Raw genomic sequence first — 19,574 nt, forward strand, 5'->3', positions numbered from 1 at the left:
CAAGAGAATTCCAGAAAAACATCTATTTCTGCTTCATTGACTACGCTAAAGCCTTTGATTGTGTGGATCACAACAAACTGTGGCAAATTCTGAAAGTGATGGGAGTACCAGACCACCTTACCTGTCTCCTGAGAAACCTGTACGAGGGTCAAGAAGCAACAGTAAGAACCAGACATAGAACAACCGATTGGTTCAAAATTGGGAAAGGAGTACAACAAGGCTGCATATTGTCACCCTGCTTATTTAACTTATATGCAGAGTACATCATGAGAAATGCCGGGTTGGATGAATCACAGGTCGGAATTAAGATTGCTGGGAGAATTATCAACAACCTCCGATATGCAGACGATACCACCCTAATGGCAGAAAGCAAAGAGGATCTAAAGAGCCTCTTGTTGAGGGTGAAAGAGGAGAGTGCAAAAGCTGGTTTGAAACTCAACATTAAAAAAACGAAGATCATGGCATCTGGCCCCATCACTTCCTGGCATATAGAAGGGGAAGAAATGGAAGCAGTGACAGATTTTACTTTCTTGGGCTCCAAGATCACCGCAGACGGTGACTGTAGCCATGAAATTAAAAGACGCTTGCTCCTTGGGAGGAAAGCTATGGCCAACCTAGACAGCATAGTAAGAAGCAGAGACATCACCTTGCCGACAAAGGTCCGTCTAATCAAAGCTATGGTTTTCCCAGTAGTAATGTATGGCTGTGAGAGCTGGACTATAAGGAAGGCTGAGCGCCGAAGAATTGAATCTTTCGAACTGTGGTGCTGGAGAAGACTCTTACGAGTTCCCTGGACTGCAAGGAGGTCAAATCAGTCCATCCTAAAGGAAATCAACCCTGAGTGCTCATTGGAAGGACAGATACTGAAGCTCCAATATTTTGGCCACCTAATGCGAAGAGAAAAGTCCCTGGAAAAGACCCTGATGCTGGGAAAGACTGAAGGCAAAAGGAGAAGGGGACGGCAGAGGATGAGATGGCTAGATAGCATCACGGATGCAATGAATATGAACTTGAGCACGCTCCGGGAGAGAGCGCAGGACAGGAAGGCCTGGTGTGCTATGGTCCATGGGGTCACGAGGAGTCGGACACGACTGAACGACTGAACGACTGAACAACAACAACAACAATGTTCCCAGTCACCTAACCACTGCTAGGAGGCCAGGCATGTACATTGCTTTCCCCTTCTCCTCCCTTCTGCAAGGGCTGTAAGAGAATTTTGTTTATATTCATAAATCCTTTGAACACGTCCCATTCACAATCCTGAATAGAAATGCAAGCAGAAGTGGTTTTCTTTAGAAATGTTTGCAAATTCCTGAATGTGCAATTGTGTTCAAAAAATGTGTTTGGTTTTTTTTTAAAAAAAAATGTGCACTCTGAAATGCATCTTTTTTTCTTCAAAAAATACACTTTTCATACTCTAGTTAATGGGAGGAAAGTGTGCACTTTTGAAGAATACATGCAGAAATGTGCACTTTTCCTATTTGAATTGCACAAATTGCTGTTTGAGCTGAAAAAGCAGGTCAAAAATGAAAAAACAAGTGAGCCAAAATGAGTTTCGAAGAGTTTAGGTGAGCTTGAAGATTGCTTGTTCCCACTTCCCTACCTTCTCTCCTCTTTTATGCAAAATCTCCCTTCCTTCCATGATTGTGGCGTAGCATTATGTTTGCATCAGGATTAACTAGATTCCATTGTCACCAGGGTTTTGCAATTTGGCAAACACACTTAAAATCCTGGTTTAAAGCTTTAGTTTGGAGAAGAAAACCCAGTCTCTGTGTTAACAGAGGGTAGTGCCATTGGCATGGGTAGTGCCAGTGGAAACATAATGCTATCCTGGGGGTAAAACAAGCTATGGAAAGGAGGGATAAATGGATTTGCACAAGAGAGGGAAGGGAGGATAGAAGTCCAAGGTATATTTCTGATCTCGATGGTCTTATAGGCCCCTTCCAACCCTACTATTCTATGACTGTTCTATGGTCCCATAACCTCACACTGGGCCTAAATGGCTGCTTTGTCTCTCTGGTGTAACATGACTGTGGAAAATATAATAAAGAAGATAGGAACACGTAAAATGTTTTTTTTTAATCCTCAAACATGAGTTAAAATGGCAAAGGGTATCTTTTGTTGAGCTAGATGATGCCACTGATTTCCATTGGCCATGATATTTCTTTCTCCAGAACTACCTGCTTTACAAAGTAGCCTTGGCTTGATCCCATGCACAGCCCCCCCTTTTTTTGGGTTGCAGCTTTGCTCAGCTAGCCTTGCCAGTCCTGCCTCACTGTAATCAGGACATTATTTAGTTTCTGAGAGTGGCCATGTAAAAAGGAGATGAAAATGTAGGGAGTAGGGTTCACCTCTTCAGTAGCATCAGATGGGTCATCCCAAATGCCAAGTCGATCAGTACTTACTCCCTGTAGGGATCAAGTCCCTATCCGGAATGAAGAGTTTGTATCCATAATGCTTCTCCAGGACATCTGGCAAGATTTCAAGGGCAAATTGTTCATCCTCACTGTTGTCACAGTCCAACGTGTCTGGGTCCACTTTGGTGTATGAGAGATAGGCATCGTATTCCTTGTTGTCTATAAATAAAATCACAAAAAGGAAAGAAAATGAAGAAGACCCAGATTTGGCATTTTCATTTGTGACAGCAAGACAATGAAGAATGGCTGTGGGAGGCTCCTTAGGCGACCTGAGACCTGCCAAATGTTTTGTGCTACAACTCCCACAATCCCTGACTGTATATATCAGGGTCCTAGGGCATGGACTGAATGAAGACACATGATCGGAGGCGGCCCTCCCATGAAGCAACATGAGGTGCCCACATCAGGTGGCAGAGTGGGAGGAGTGGCAAATTGCACCCCCTGTACCAGGAGGGCCCGCCACAGCTACTCCACCACTTCCAGGGGTGCTCAGGAGAGCCCTGCCAGCTGCTCTCCTGCCATGGCATTTGCTGCAGTGAGAAAGCAGCCAGTGGGGCTCTCTGGAGCAGCCACTTGCCCTCTATTTACTTCATCGTGCCTCCTTCCCCTTTGCCACTCTCTGTATTGGCTCTATGGAATGCTGTGTGGCTGGAAGAAGTGGCTGTGGGGCTCTCACAAGAGGGAAGGGGTGGGAAGGGGAAGGGTGTGATGTGTTGGGAAGGGGCATGATGCAGCAATGGGGAGGAGCATGATGCGGCAGGGGCAGTTAGGGATGTATGGACTGTAAAATCTGTTCCGTCTCTGTTTCATAGATTGTCAGGCACCTTTTGTTCAGTCATCCACCCACTGCTGGAATCAGATTTTTTTTGTTTTTGCATTTGTGCAATTTTGCATGTTCAAAAATGCACAAATTCCTCCAAAATGCGCATTTTCACACCTTAGCCTATGGGGGAAATGTGCATTTCTGGGAGGTTTTTTTTTAATTTTACATATTTTTCTATGACATTCGGGAAAGTTAGAAAACTGGTCCACAAGCCTGTGGAATCTGCCTGACAGGGGAAAAGCTGGAATCTGTGGGCTGGATTCATAAAAATCCGAACTCATTTGGTTTTGTTGCAGATTTCTCTGACATCCCTAGTAGAAGTGGTGGAGCAAGTGTCCTCCCACCTCAGGCGGGAGAGTTTGCTCTGGGGCTGCATATAAAACCACAAGCTTGCTGAAGACTAAGCGGGTCCGGTCATGACATGGATGGGAGACCGTATGGGACCCCCCCTTGTGCACCAGCCTTGTGTTCCACCATGGAAGAAAGGTGGGATGTAAAAGAAATAAATACATGATAAATCCAAATTTAAGTGCCATTATCTTCAAACAAATTCAAGGCAGAAAAATTAGCTGTGGCTTTCGGAATTAGGCTGAATGTAGGGCCGGCCCAAGACATTTTGCCGTCAAAGGACAATGAATGAATGAATGAATGAATGACTTTATTGAATAAGTCTTCTGACCATTTCAAATATAATAATAGAAAAAAAAACTTTAAAAAGCAGACTTTACATTAAAACTAGTAACATTATATTACAATTAAACATTACATTAAAAATTAAAACATTACACATTGACATTAAAACATTACAATACAAGGACAAAACACACACACACGCGACCACCATTAGTGAGGCATAAAAACAGCAATAAGTAAAGCCCACACATTCATTTGAATCTATCCGCCAGACCATTTTTCCAATTCCTTTTTCCTTAAACTGGCTGCCTTGATTGCAAAAAGGGCAACCCTCTGGGACACAAAGAAATTAGAGCTTCATAAGAGAAACAATTTATCCTTCACTGACCAATTTCTCATGTGGGTCAGGAATAAGGTTAAATAGTGTACCCTACAGCTTGAGTACAGATGACATTCAAGTAAATAGCGTGCCAGATCTTCAATTACAGAACTACCACATATGCATAGTCTGTCGTTCAGTGGGATGCCTCTGAATCTTCCCTGTAGCATCATTGTATCCATCATCTCAAATCGTAAAGGTATAAAGGCTACACACTGGTCCCTTTTCAGACCCCCAAACAGGTATTTCTCTTCATTGTGTCAAAGGACAAGATGGCGCCTGCCCCCCTTTCATGTACAAAACCCAGCCTAGCTCGCAGTTGGACCTTACTTCAACACTGGTGCTGGGACAACAGCCTCCAATGCACCTGAGGGCATCTGGCTACCTTAGGAAGTGGAGGGCCTGGTACACAGAGCTCTCCCCTTCAACACCTCAGCACCATTCCTCAGCATCTGCCACCTGAGGGAGCTGCCTCACTATGCCTAATGGTGTGGCCAGCGCCCTTCTGAATGACATCAGAGGGCTGAAGCACCTGCAGCTGGGTGGAGTACTGGAGCCTTTTAATCAAGCAAACAACAAATAACCTGTATTAAACTGCATGCATAAATGGTTTTATTGTCCATATTAATGCGAGATTAGGTAGTATATTCAGACTGAATGTTTAACATATACTTTAATGCATCCATTAATCACAGCCCATTTTAATGCATAGGCACAAACTTTTATAACACTTCCTAGAGCTGTGGGTCTATTGGAAAAAAGATAAAGCTGTGATTGAAAGCTCTCATGGTATTTGCAAGCTCCCATTATTCAGAGAAATGAAAAATCAAATGGTTAATGTAGTGAAGACAAAAGTATAGAATGCTTAGGAAGCATCAATTTTCTATGAACAACAACTGTGGGCGGAGGGGAAGAAATCACAGGAAGCAAGTTTAAAACAATCAATCCTTTGCACTAGAATAGGGCTGAAGAGCCAATCAGAGCATGACTTGTCCATTTATGTTCTTCAAATTATGGTAATTTTCCTAATGCTCACCAAAGAAATCTGGCTGTGACTTATGGGGAGACTCAGGGAAGGTGCCGACATTTATTTTCTCATCTAGAGAACTGATTTTCCTCCACTTCTTATGGAAGAAAACAAGGGTTCCGCTGAGCTGTTACTAGTTCTAGCAGAAGATGGCATATTTCGATATGAGAGCAGCGACACATGATGGATGGGGCATGGTTCGATTAGCAGAAGGAAATCAGCTTTTTAACCCCTGTGGACCATGTAAGCCTTTAGCCTTCCTGGTTGACAATGGAGTGCTGTGCAGCAACAGGATGATGAAAGCAAAAATATCACACGCTGTCATCCAATGAGGTCCATTATGCAGCAGTGGACTGGCAACTGCTACCTTATTCATTTATTTCTTACACTGAGGGTAAAATCCAGCCTAGGTCCTACTTAGAGTAGACCTGTTGAAATTTATTTATTTATTTCTATACCACTCAATAGCCAAACCTCTCTGGGTGGTTCACAAAAATAAAAAACCATAGATTGCAGCATAAACCAATATAAAATATGAAAGCTTAAAACCACAGTGTGTGTACAACTGGAATAAAACCTGGCAGCAATGAAGAGTTTTAAAATACAGATTTAAAACACCAGAGCTAAAAGACAAGGAAGCTAAAATGCTAAAATACTGGGAGAATAAAAAGGTATTTACCTGGCGCCGGAAGGAGTACAACATAGGCGCCAGGTGAACTTATCTAGGAAACTTATTCCACAGTCGGGGGGCCACAGCAGAAAAGGCCCTCCTCCTGGTAGCTACCAGCCTCATTTCCTTTGGTGGAGGCTCCTGGAGAAGGATCCCTGAGGACGATCTTAGGGTCCAAGCAGGCACATATGGGAGGAGGCAATCCTTCAGATAACCTGGCTGGCCCCAAGCCGTTTAGGGCTTTGAATGTTAATACTGGCACTTTGAATTGGGCTCGGAAATGGACTGGCAGCCAGTGCAGCTGGAAAAGTACTGGTATAATGTGATCTTGTTGGCCAGTCCCTGTTAACAATCTTGCTGCCCTAGTTTGGACTAGCTGAAGTTTATGGATTGTTTTCAAAGGCAGCTCCACATATAATGCATTGCAGTAATCCAGACAAGTTCTTATCAGAGCATGGATAACTGTAGCTGGGCTATCTCTGTCCAGATAAGGGCATAGTTGCTATACAGTTATCACTAAACACAGATGGAATAGATTTTACACAATCAGTACATCCCTACCTGGCAGCCTGCTAGGTGCAAGTACACTTGGGACATATAGGTTGCCCAAGGCTCCTGGCTGCCATGTTTTCTGGACAGCTCCCCTTAATTTCAATAGGGTTCATGGAGGAGAACTTCCCAGTGGATTGTGTCAGTCCATTTTTGGATCAGGGTTCTGCAAAGTGCACAGCACATCTGTTCCCCTTCAGCAGCTTGCATCTTCAATTGGATGCAGAGACTGCTCAGTATTTTGGACACTTGAGTAAAACAATGATGATCACAGTAGATTAGAGAAGCCCACTTACCATCCATTGCTTCATCGCCCCCAAAGGTTTGTCTGTAACACAGCATCAGCTCTATGTTGTAGCATTTGTAGATAGTTATAAGTAAAACAAGCAAGAGAAAGATAGCTCCCAGGCCTCCAGCAAGTTCGATTTTGGAGAGCAGGTCTAGCATAAAATAAGAACAGATAGCTGGGCTACAAAATGCATGGTTGTTATTATTAATAAGTACAACAATATCACCACCACCACCACCACCACCACCTATGTCCCACCCTTCCTTCATGGAGTCCAGGTCAGCATTCAAGGGTTATGTTTAATTGATTCATAGCCCACTGTGTCCCTATGGTCTGGGATGGTGTGACCCCAGGAGGAATGGAATAGAGTCAGTGCTGGCTCCAGGTTTTTGAAAGCACTTCAGCAAGACACCCTCCATGGGCCTCCTCCCTCAGTTTATGTCTATCTATCTATCTATCTATCTATCATCTATCATCTATCATCTATCTATCTATTTTTATACTGCCCAATAGCCAAAGCTCTCTGGGTGGTTCACAAAAATTAAAGCCACAAAGCGCAGCATAAAACAATATAATGAAAATATGAAAGCTTAAAACCACAATATAACAGTACAACCAGAATGAAACCTAGCAGCAATGCAGAGATTTAAAATACAGATTTAAAACACCAAAGCTAAAAGACTAGGGAGCTAAAATGCTAAAATGCTGGGAGAATAAAAAGGTCTTCACCTGGCACCAGAAGGAGTACAACGTAGGTGCCAGGTGAACCTCTTTAGGGAGCTCATTCCACAGCCAGGGTGCCACAGCTGGAAAAGCCCTCTTCCTGGTAGCCATCCGCCTTACTTCCTTTGGAAGTCTACCTTCTCAGTGCCATTGTCACCACGTGCTATCGCTCCTCCTCCTCTTGGAGGAGAAGCAATCATGGCTACCACTTGCTTGCTTGACAGGCAGAGAGCCAGTGAGCAATTAGACAGTGACATCTCCTGCTTCTTACCACCACTGTTGTCTGGGCAGGAGCGAGAGGCAGGGGAACATGCAGGTTGCAATGATGAAGAGGAGGAGCAAGTCCAAATAACGCAATGATGAAGAGGAGGGAGTTCTTGTTAGTGGGCTCCTGCTGGGGTGTGGGCCCTCAGCTGGTGCCCGACCACACCCACACTTGGTGTGGTTCTGAATACAATTGCATAAAATTCAACTGAAATCCCACTTTCTGACTGAACCCTGAACTCCTCCCAAAGAGGCAGGTGTTGCAATGTTTTGGAGAAATGCTGAGGCTTGGCATTTGGTGAGCCCACAGTGGGAAGGAGTTCCATCCCTGTAAAGCAGCTCCAAGCATCTCTCTCTTCATGCCCTTAGAGTTTCATCTTGACACATAGATCATATCATGAAGTGGGTGCTCTTGGTGGATCTCAGAGAACCACATGGGTGGAGGTGTTCTCTAAGCTACTGTATGTCAGGCTTAAAATTCATATAAAGCATAAGCCATTGCAAGTATATGTTTCCTGGATAATTTGGAGTCAGTTCTTGACAACCTGGCATATGTATATCATGATTCCAGGAAAATACAGGTGTCAAGGTGAGCTGCACCACATTTTCACCTTTGTACAGTTTTGAGGCAAAAAGTGTGCTTTTGAGCGGTCTAAATAAACACCCCTAACACCTACCTTCCACATTTTTATGAGCTGTTTTTCACATCTATTTGCAGCTGCCGCTCCCCAAATTGTCTGCTGCATCAGCATTGTTTTTAAGAATGTTAACAGGACTTCTTTCTGCTTTCTTATATGATCCTAGCCAATCAGGGATCACATAGTGAATGAGAAGGCATCAGACAGCCAAATCATGAGTGAGAGCAAATGAAACAGCACTGTCTTGACTCTGAAGCCCTACTACAGGTCTTTTCCTATATGATCCTAGACAATAGGCCTTTTCCTATACGATCCTAGCCAATCAGAGATCACAAAGTGAATGAGAAGGCATCAGAGAGCCAAATCATGAGTGACAGCAAATGAAGCAGCACTGTCTTGACTCTGAAGCTCCACTCCAGGTCTGGTTGCATCAAAATGCAAGTTCAAGGGCGTTTTTAGTGGCTGCATCCAGACTCTGGAATTCAGCCTAGCCCCTTCACTGGTGGTCTTCCACTGTGGTGTGAAGACCCTTTTTAAGGAAGGCCTTCATTTATTGGTGATTTAGGCTGCAATCCTATGCACACTTGATGGGACTTACCTCTGAATAGACATGCATAGGATTGTGCTGTTAGTGAAGTTTAGTTGACTGGTTTTTACTAATGTTTTTATGGTTCTATTTTTCTGAGTTTTGTTGCTCTGTTTCTTCATTGAAGTAATGATGTTTTATGTTTTGTCGTATTTTTAAAAAATCTATATATTTTATTTTTAAATTCTTCATTAGCTGCTTTGAACTTTTTGGAAAGGTGGGATACAAACCTTTCCAGTAAATAAAGGAATAAATAAACAAAGAAGCCAGTGTCAATCTCATGGAGCAGACTTGGATGTGCATTCCAAGACAGATGTCTACAATACTTACCTTTGGATACACATTTCAATGTGCGTGGCCTATGCTCTTTCTTTTGCCATGCTGCATTGCAGTAGTTTCATTGTCACAGTGCAGCGCAGCAAACACAGTGTTAGCCCAGTTGTTGAAGCAGAGGGGACATGTTCCCTCCCCCCACCCCCATGAATACTGTTGCACCTTTTTGAGTGCCCCTGTAAAATCACAAATAATGTGGTGGATAAGGGTGGGGTCATGGAAATGTTCACAAAACTGTCCTCCAGTTCATCTCAGCTCTAGTCTCAAACACCGAATGCCGAAAGTCGAGATGATTCATTACACCCATAACTCAACTCCTCTGGGAGACCCTCGTTAACAGATTGAAATGCCATTTCAAATACTGCATGAGAACCTGAAGCTTTTAACCTTGCTTTCCAGTTCATCTGCCTATTAAAAATCACAAGAAGCCAGTTTAATACTATGAGAGATTCTTTGAGAAGATGTATCAATTTGCACCCTGTGTCAGTGCAGATATTTATTGCCATGATAAATAAGCATTGGGAGAAGCATAAAATGCTGGTGATGTAAAGAATGAAAAGCGGAAGCATAAAGCTTCCCAAAACTTAGATGATCTGATGAGGTTATAGATATCACCAACGTCATTCAGGAGTCAACTTTTCAGCTTGTTCCTGACTCCTAGAATTAACAGTCAGGAACCATTCTCTTTTTCCCTACCAAGAGTTCATGGCTTCAGAGAATAATAGAACAGAGGGATGCAGGGCTGGCCCTACCCTTCCCTTAGGCATAGCTACTGCTTCAGGCAGCAGATATAATGGGGCGGCAGTGGCAGTCTCCCGGCTGTTACTCATAAACTCTTTGGATGTTCCCATCCATTGGAGGATAGAACTGCATATACCACACAACCTGTCTTGAGCCCTCCAAACTAGCTTGCTGCCTCTGCTGTGGTGGGGCGCTTTATCCTATTGCCAGGGCTGAAGTAAGTTTCACCTTCCAGTCCAGTCAGCTTCTGTACATGGACTGTGGAGGATGCACCAATTTATCATTTACCTCAGGCAACACATTGCCTTTGGCCAGCCCTGAAGAGATGAAAAGGTATCGCGTGTTAATTGTTTCGGGTAGATAAAAGTGGTTACTTGGAGCACAGCCACAGAACTACCCCAGTGCCTTTTTTTTCTGGTCTAAAGCTTTCACTGGGTGATATCAGACACTCTTTAAGCTGTGGAACTCACTGCCACAAGTTATAGTGGCGATCTCCAGTTTAGATGGCTTTAAAAGGGGATTAGAGGAGAGGTCTGTCATGAAGTCTATACAAAACCTGCAGTTTCAGTGGCAGTATCATGCGTACCAATAGGGAGCTCAGTTTTTGGAGTGCCACTCCTTATGGAGACTAAATGGAGCCATCCACACACAAGAAGGAGGTATCAATAGGCTTGAGGAAACCCAAACGATTTCAGAAGGACAGAGCAACATCTTTAGGGGACCTCACCCTAATTGTTCAGGGGGAAAAATGGGAAACATTGTGAATGTGTGTGTGTGTGGGGGGGAGGGTTGTTGCACATCCCACTTGTGCTTCTGAGCATGGGGGGCATTAGTGGGAGAGGAGGGTTGCCTCTGTGTCCTGCTTGTGTTCCTCCCGTAGGCATCTGGTTGACCACTGTGGGAAACAGGACACTAGACTAGACTGGACTTTGGTTGGATCCAGCAAGGCTCTTCTTGTGTTCTTATGATTCAAATTAAGCATCAAAGCCTGCACAGATAATCTGAGTCATATGTCTGTGGGAAGACTTGGGCCTCATTTGTATGGGTTTAAAACATACAGGGGCAAGCTGAAGATCTGGAAGAGATACTAGGATATGAAGAGGCAATGGGAGAGGTAGCTCTGAGACAAGGTTGCTGAAGGAGGAGACAGGAAATTGAGGCAAGAACAGGCTCTGAACAATCTTTATAGCTTTTAAGGCAGTGGTAGGCAGCCTGGTGCCCTCCAGATGTTTTTGACCACAATTCCCATAAGCCTGAGCCAGCATGGCCAATTGTCAGGGATTATGGGAGTTGTAGTCCAGAGGGCACCAGGTTGCCTACCCCTGTTTTAAGGTCTAAAAGAGCTGCACGCTATGGGGGTGAGTGGGAGGGAGAGGGCAGGGCTAAGACAGCTGGCCAAGGGAGAACGGGACTACACAAAGTGGCTGCAATGTCTCTAGTCTAGACCCCGACAGGATAATGTCTGTCTGGGGGGTTCTGGGAGTTGTAGGCCAACAGATCCAGAGAGCCACCAGGTTGTGGAATGCTGAGCTAACCAGAGTTCCCTGACAGTAGACCTCCAATGGAGATATATTGTTTGGAACACTGAAGTGGTTTCAATATTTTAGAGTTACATGATAAGTGCCAAGTTGAACGTCAAATGATTAGAATGCAAGAGATAGATCCCTGCTTTGAATATCAAGTCCCAAAATAGGCTTTGCTCCTGTCTTGCATGAAGCAGACATTCTCAGACACAAGTGTTAAGCTGACAATGATGTCTTATTTCCTTTTAATCTGCAACGTGTAACTTGTCAGGAGCTGCAGGAACAAATCAGGCTGTACTCTTGAACTGAAAGACAAGTTATTCCTCTTGTAAGATATTCTGTTTATAGAGTACTTAGAATCTCTTTCCTTTTTTTTTTTTGCATTAGAGGAAAAATGTCCTTAAGTGACTAACTACACATTACACACCTCTCGGAGCAAACATGCCTTCGGAACCTTGCAGGAGGAGGGAGGAACCACTGGAGAAAAGAAGGTTGGGAAAAAGCCATTGGGGAAAAGGGCGGCTGAGGAAAGGGTTAAGCAAACCTCCCCTTCTTTGTTTCTCAAATCTAAATCCTCCTCTCTTGAAGCTGCTTTTAATTTTTAAAAAATGTTGGGGCTCAGTTACATGAATTTGTATGTAATATGTGCTTAGTTCCTAAGCCTGTTTTTTCCTTTCCCTCATTGAAGTCCGAACCATTTTCCTTGTTATTTATTGAATGAAACTGCTGCTAGGTAGACAAGCAGCAGAAGTAGCAGCTTGGCACGATCCTAGTGAAGAAATATGTTCAGGCAGCACAGAGGTGGGGTCTGTGTGGAAAAATAATTCTTATAAATTGACCAGACACGTGGTTGCATTGTTGTTGTTTAAATAAAAAAAGCCTGCAAAAGATGTTGAAAGGGAAACCTACTGTGGTGTGCAGAATATGAACACTGCCATCTAATCAGTTGGCTTATTATGGCCACAAGATTTTGGGAGCAAAGGGCAGTATGTATATGTTTACTGAGCTCAATGAGTTACAATGGACTGAAATTGCTGGAAGGAACTCAAATCATCAGGTAACACTGGAAAAGAAGGACCAATATCACTTTAGCTGGTCTGCATCTGTTGGCCATTTAAAGCGTGCCTGGATCTGCCACCAGAATTCAAAGATCCTGTGATATTTTTAAAATGCATGCATGGACTATATGTCATATTGATTCAGTGGTTCCTCATTACAATCACCAAGGATCCCATGTTGCGGTGCAACCTCAAATATACAGTACATGCACAATTATGATCCAGGTGCTCCCATATTCTTAAGCACTACAAATTCCATGCTGCACTGTGAAATAAATATTCATGTATTCAGATGCACAAATAAGCAGTAAATAATACAATGAAATTTGGCATGGACCTTAACATGGTTAAGTTTTCTTTATACATTTTGGGAGTCCCTGTAAACCTCACTTTGACTTTGTTCTGTCACATTGGGCTCATCCACACGATCACAGGGTGGTTCATAAGCCACGGTTAACAAGTCTGTCAACCGGATTTATATAATTACCCTTGCTAAGCGCAGCTTGTTGTAATGTCTGAACCTGGTGCAGGTGGATGGTTGAGGTTGTTAACAAACCACCCAGCAACCTTGAAACAGGCTAGGGATGTCAGAGAATTTTGCCACGAATCTCGGGGAGACCGAATGCCAGTGCATTCGGCCCCCCGAAATTGGTGGCGAAACGGTCTGCCCCCCCGCCCCCCCAGGACGGGACTTACCTTTGGTGAATCTTCCTGGTGGTGGTGGCTGCGGCGGCCGGTCTTCCGACCGGCTGCTGCCGCCATTTCTAAGTTTTTTAGAAAAACAAAACAAAAAAACGTGATAGGCTACGTAAAGATTTACGTAGCCTATCACGGCTAAATTTAAAAAAACACCGTGATAGGCTATGTAAATGTTTACGTAGCCTATCACGGCTGAATAAAAAACACACAAAAAATGCGCTTACGCAAATCGCGGTGCCCATGGGCGCCACCATTTGTGTTCCTTATTTTGGCACGCCTTGGTCTACGTAAACATTTACATAGACTACGGCAAAAATAAGGGGAACGCAAATAGCGTAGACTCTACGCTATTTGTGTTCCCCTTATTTTCGCTGTAGTCTACATAAATGTTTATGTAGACTAAGACGTGCCAAAATAAGGAACGCAAATGGCGGCGCCCATGGGCACCGCCATTTGCGTACGCGCATTTTTTTTTTAACTCAGCCGTGATAGGCTACGTAAACATTTACGTAGCCTATCACGGCTGACTGCAGGGACGCAAACGGCGGCGGCTATGGCCGCCGCCATTTGCGGACCCGGCCAGCCAGGATTCGGGGGGGGGAGGGACGGAGCGCCTCCCCCCCGGCCAGAATTTCGGGGGGGAGGGACGGAGCACCTCCCCCCCCGGCCAGAATTTCAGGGACGGAGCGCCTCCCCCCGCACCTCGAATCAATTTAGTTAAAAGGTAAGTGACTTTCGTACATCCCTAAAACAGGCCATGGGTTCAGGGTGGTTTGCTAACCACCCCAACCACCCATCTGTGCCAGTTTCGGACATCATGTGCTGGCAAGGGTAATTATGTAAATCTGGCTGGCATGTGACCAGCATGTGCAGGGTGGTTAACCAGCCACCATGGTCATCAGTGATTCAGGAAATGTTGGGTTGTATCCAATGTTAGTCTAATTCAAGTTATATTCATTTCAATGGGTCTACTTTATGTAGGACAGATAATGAATACAATACCTTATAATACCTTGGGGCAGCTTAGCAGACGTAAAAATATGGAAGCTTCTGTGACAATAGGAAGGCCCACTATGTTAGAGGATGGGGAATTCAGCTGGGGGAATATTGGAAATGAGGACAACTATGACTTAAGACAGCCTTCCCCAGCCCTCTATATGTTTTCAACTACAATTCCCATCAGCTCCAGCTAGTTTGGCCAATGGTCAGGGTTCTTGGACCTGTGATACAAAGCATCTGGAGGAACCCTGGTTGGTGAAGCATGACTTAATGGGTGGCTGCAATCCTTTAGAAACTAGATGGAGAAGTCGAGGGGAGAAAACTAGAGGCTAGGAGTATGTGTAAAGGGGGACAATAGCAGAAATTAGTGCATTTCTTTTCTCAGCCAACACAACTCTGTTGAAGAAATCACTAGGGATGTTAGTTTATAAATGCTGGGGCAGGGGAAAGAATAATTTGTGTCACTCATTCAAAAATCTAATGAAATTCATAAAGATGGGAGTGCAAAATGCTTACCTTTTTTACGCAGAATGATGCTTGCATGTTTCCTCCCATTCCTGTTTTCTACATGGCATGTATAATTAGCCAGGTCTGCCTCCTTCATGATGTCAAAGATTAAAGTTAACTCCACTATTTTTTCTCCAAGATGCTCTTTGAGAAGCCTAAGAGAAAAGACATATGTCCCAGGGAATAGGCTGAAGGCACTTGAGACAACCACCTTGCTCAAGTTAAGCAGGTCTGGGTCTGAGTGCTTGGAGGGGAGACCACCTGGGAACCACATGTAGCCACCTTGAGTTCCATGATGGAAGAAAGGTGGGATATAAATATAATAATAAATAAATTATTTTTGGGAGGTTTGTTGGGCTCAGTAGGCAGGGAAACTGAAGAGGGTTTGGATCTATTCAAATCTTCAGAACATCACATTCCACATGGATCCTGCTTTGTGGTGACTTCATAATTGTGTGTGTGTGTGTAAAATCATGCATTGCATCACATATTAATATACTATTTATTTTTTACAGCTCTAAATTGTCCAATAGCTGAAACTCCCTGGCTGGTTCACAACAATTAAAACCATAAAATACAGCGTGATAATATACAGTATAAAATAAAACCTGGGAGCAGTGCAAAAGTTTAAAATACAGTAACAGATTAAAAACATCAGAAACCTGAAATGTTAAAATACCTGGGAAAATAAATAAGGTCTTCTTCACCTGGCACCCCAAAGAGCACAAATAGGCACCAGGTAAGCATCTCTGGGAAGCGCATTCTAAACTGGGGTGCCACAACAAAAAAGACCCTTTTCTTATTTCATTGTATGGGCAGTTGTGAAATCCCAGGGGAACCAGAAGCAAAGAGGAGATTGAAATGGCACCCAAAGAGACTGTGCAGCAGCAAATAAAGCCCTCCACCAGCAGCCCCCTCCAGTGGCAGTTTTAGGACTCATTCACATTTTGGGACACATTCAGATGGACAATTAAAAACTGTGACAGCCTGTATGAGGCAAAGGTAGTTTATTCCATTAGCAACCAGCAGTCATACAATTCTAATAAAGGCAGCCCATACAAGAGTCATTTGGTCACAAATAGACCATGGCTGGGATCCAAAGAGCTATTGGCATGCTCAAGAGCTGGGGCAGGCCCGGTGGGATTTGGAATTTTGTCTTTGAACAGAAGATTTCTCCTTCTCCCCCTTCGCCAGTGCACCACATTTCAAACTTCTTCTGAAGAGAGAAGGCCCAAGTGTCCTTGTCCTGACCCACAAAGTGCGATGGGTAAGGCAGCCTGGTGACCATAGCCCACAGACTCTCCAGGGGACCGGTTTACTCCAACGAGGGATGCAGGTGAACTGAGGCCCTTCCAGCTTCTGCCTCAGGTCTACCTCTCCTAAGTTCCACTCCCTTTGCTGGAGAATGGAAACTCCTAAAGGACCAGCCTTCTGGCCTGAAGATGGGTGCTTCTCCCTTACTCCACAGCCTCCTATCTGGTGTGCTTTCGGCACTGTTGGATCAGAAAGGGAGGCACTTGGCTCCCTGGGCTCAGGAGAAGAGGCTTGTGTGGGTCCTTCTTCCAATTTGCTGGGCTAGGGAGGCCAAGTGTCGTGCTTCCCAGAGGACACTCTTCTACTTGAACAGCTGTCAGAGAACACTCCTCCATTTGAAGGCCTGCCCAGTCCTAGTCTAGTTTAAAGATAAAGAACCATAAGAAGGGAAAGCAGGAACCTTGACATTGCAGAGCAGAAGTTAGTACCTGGACCAGTTAGCACCAGCTTCAGCAGGTATGCAGGTCACCTGGTCAGTCTTCCCCACTATGATGGGATCTATTGTATTTCTATTTAAATTGTAGCAATTATCCTACTTTTGCATCTGTACATATAAATTAGCATATGCACATGCTATGCAAATGAGTGTCCTCTTTTTTGGCGATGCAAAAGTGGCCACTGCACTAACTTGGTATTCAGCTGTTCAGCCAGTGGCACGGCCATCTCAGGTTCAGCCAGCTCCTCCTCCTCCCCCTCCCCCCCCACCGCATCCTTCTCCTTGACTGAAGGCAGGGCTATGACACGGAGACATTCTGGTGTCTGAGGCAGAAAATCCCATACCCCAGACTGAGACAGAAAAACCCATACCCCATGGAGGTAAAAATCTAACGGTAAATTAAATAATTCATGGTACCTCCCAAAAGCTGCCGCCTGAGGTAGGCAGTATCATTCTGCCTAACAGTAGGGCTGGCCCAGTTTCAAAAGCGGTTTGTTGTAAGGTGTGTGTGTGTGTGTGTGTGTGTTGCTGTCTGAGAAATGAAAGCCTTAAGCCACCTCAGGAATATATTCTTTGGATCCCAGCCAAACGTGAAGAGGTCGATTAATCCTCTTTTCAGACCTGACTAGTAACAGATTAGGTCATGCCAAATTTCAACTTTCTTTCAATTGTGTTAGACCCTTACAAGCCTTAATCCTCCCCCTTGACCGAGTCAGAGATTTTGGTATATTTTTGTTGCCATTCTGAACATTTTAAATGGAGGCTCTGCCTCTTTTCGGGAGCTAATGCACCATCTAACAGCAGTGCTAAGTATTTTTTTTTCCTTTCTTGCTTTACTTCTTCCTATAATTCCTCACACTGTCGGAGGTTTCAGGATCCCCTAATTAACTCATGTGGGTGAGAATTCAGAGAAGTAAATTAATCTGGGAGGGGGGAAAATAAGGCTTTAATTTAAAGTGCCTCCATTCTCACCCTTCATGTTTCTAATATGAATCATATTTTTCTTCTCTTAAAAATAATAAACAGGCAACATGGCGTATAGAGTGGGGTAGGGGGTGGGGAAGACAATTTAATAGAGTTTCTGGGCAAGCCTCTTGAGAGATTTGTACACTGTTTTATGGACTCAGCCAAAGAAAAGGGAAAATTAGCAATGGATAGGGTGATTTATATATAGTAAAATCCAAGATTGAACATTTTCCTCTGGTACAGCAAGGCGATGGCATTGAAATTCATTGCAGGTTCTTTTCCCAATCAGACACAATTCACAACCCTCCAGGCATACTTAAAGACTATTATTTCTTGTTTAAGAGGACCAGTTCGATTTACACAATGTTTTTATTACAGCTCTTAAAAACCCACCTGGCAAGGAATTTTTCATTCTTCCCTCTTCTGGGCTCCCACCCCCTCAATCTGTCATTGCTTTCAGTAGCAGATCAGCTGAACTCCACCCTATAGAGAAAGACGTTGGCACCCTTGCCACTCTCTTATTGGAGAGCAGTGATTCAGACTGCATGCCTCTCTTAAAGGACTGGCCTGTTTGCCTCTGTGCTACTTATCGAGTAGGCTGCCCATTTTACAGGCACTTTAACAACAGGGAGAACAAAAAAAAGGAGATGGAACCCAGCCAAAAAGAAAATGGGGGAAGCTTGCAGGATTGTAAATGGGGTGGGGAGGGCCACACTGGTGTCTCCCCCAGGTTCAGACACCCTCAGGTACTCAACACAGCTTGGGGCAGGAGAAGGTCCCCCACTGAGCTCTCTCTTCCTTCTTGATGTTTTCCCCCTTCCATGACCTGCCACTGTAAAGGCAAGTTCTTCTTTCCTAAGACTGTTGGTTCCTCATCTGGATCTGCCTGTGTACCATTTCAGGACATGGATCCTGTCAATGCCCTGCATTGCCTCAGTTGTGACAAGGGATTCAAGTCTCCGGGCATTGGTGTAGCTTAGGTTTAAGGATTCTACTATGGGTCACATCTTTAGCAGGGCTCTGAGTAGAACAGGTTTCCCAGGGAAGCCAGACAGGACTAGATCAACACAGAAAGCTCCAAGTGGTGCTGAGGCTGGAAATCAGACAGGGTGGGCCATATGTGGCTCCAATGAAGAGCAGAGAAAGACTGAGCCTTAAATAGGAGTTTGACATCCTTTAGGCCGGTTGGCTCTGCCTCCACACTGACTGAAGCCTTGTTTCTCAAAGGGACCTGGCCCATTTTAGCAGCCTCAATCTGTGATGACATGGAGTGTTTGTGGCATGCTAGTATCCTCATGGCCAGAGTCTTCAGAGTCTGAAGGCAGCAAGGCAACCTCCTCTGGATGCAGAGGAGCTGACTCCTGGGATATTTCTGGGGAACTGGGTCCTGGTAGGAGGCGGAAGCCTCAGGATGCCTTTGCATGACTGCATTCTCTCCCTAAACCATTAACTGCAGTCTCTTCTTCTGAAGACAAAAGTTCAGGGTCCTCTGATGATGAGGGTTCAGGATCCTGGTCCATGTCAGCATGATGCCCCCCGCTCCTGCTGGATCTGCTCCTTCCTCCTCTCAGGTCTCCCATGCCTTCCTTGACCTTGATATGGTGGCACCTGCATTGGACTTGATGGTCTTATAGGCCCCTTCCAACCCTACTGTTCTATGATTCTATGGTGAGTGGTGGTGACTAGGGATGTCTGTCACTGGGAAATCCAGTTCTTTTTTGACTCAGCAGGTACGTACAGCTCAATTTGTATTCGTGAGCTGAGGTGTGGGCTTTTCCCTGAACTCTGGGAATATTTTTTGCACATTTCTTTTTTTGCAGATTCTGCAATTTGCATGAATTTCTGAGCAATTTGTGCACATTATGGCCAAATTTCTACAAATTGTTCAGAAATTTGCACAAATTGTGGAACCTGCAGAAAAAAATCCACAAAATGCGTGGAAAATCTGCAGACTGGTCTGACTCACTGCAGACTGAGTTGGCTGCCACAACAGGAACCCA

The 19,574-nt window shown here is 44.4% G+C and overlaps 1 protein-coding gene across 1 annotated transcript in view; it reads right to left on the reverse strand.

The window, feature by feature from the left end:
- Window positions 1-2,080: 2,080 nt before the first annotated feature.
- IL1RAPL2 (interleukin 1 receptor accessory protein like 2) overlaps window positions 2,081-19,574 on the reverse strand; it is a 737,235-nt gene continuing 719,741 nt past the window's right edge. The window contains exons 10-12 of the mRNA XM_084813734.1: window positions 14,868-15,013; window positions 6,795-6,938; window positions 2,081-2,576 (exon numbers count right to left, since the gene is read on the reverse strand). Of these exons, the coding sequence (XP_084669860.1) occupies window positions 2,395-2,576; window positions 6,795-6,938; window positions 14,868-15,013 (472 nt within the window). The 3' untranslated portion in view covers window positions 2,081-2,394. The remainder of the gene's footprint in view (window positions 2,577-6,794; window positions 6,939-14,867; window positions 15,014-19,574) is intronic.

The sequence above is a fragment of the Heloderma suspectum genome, chromosome 9, assembly GCF_057233095.1.
Source record: "Heloderma suspectum isolate Gila_16-S chromosome 9, 16-S_ref, whole genome shotgun sequence".
Taxonomy (NCBI): domain Eukaryota; kingdom Metazoa; phylum Chordata; class Lepidosauria; order Squamata; family Helodermatidae; genus Heloderma; species Heloderma suspectum.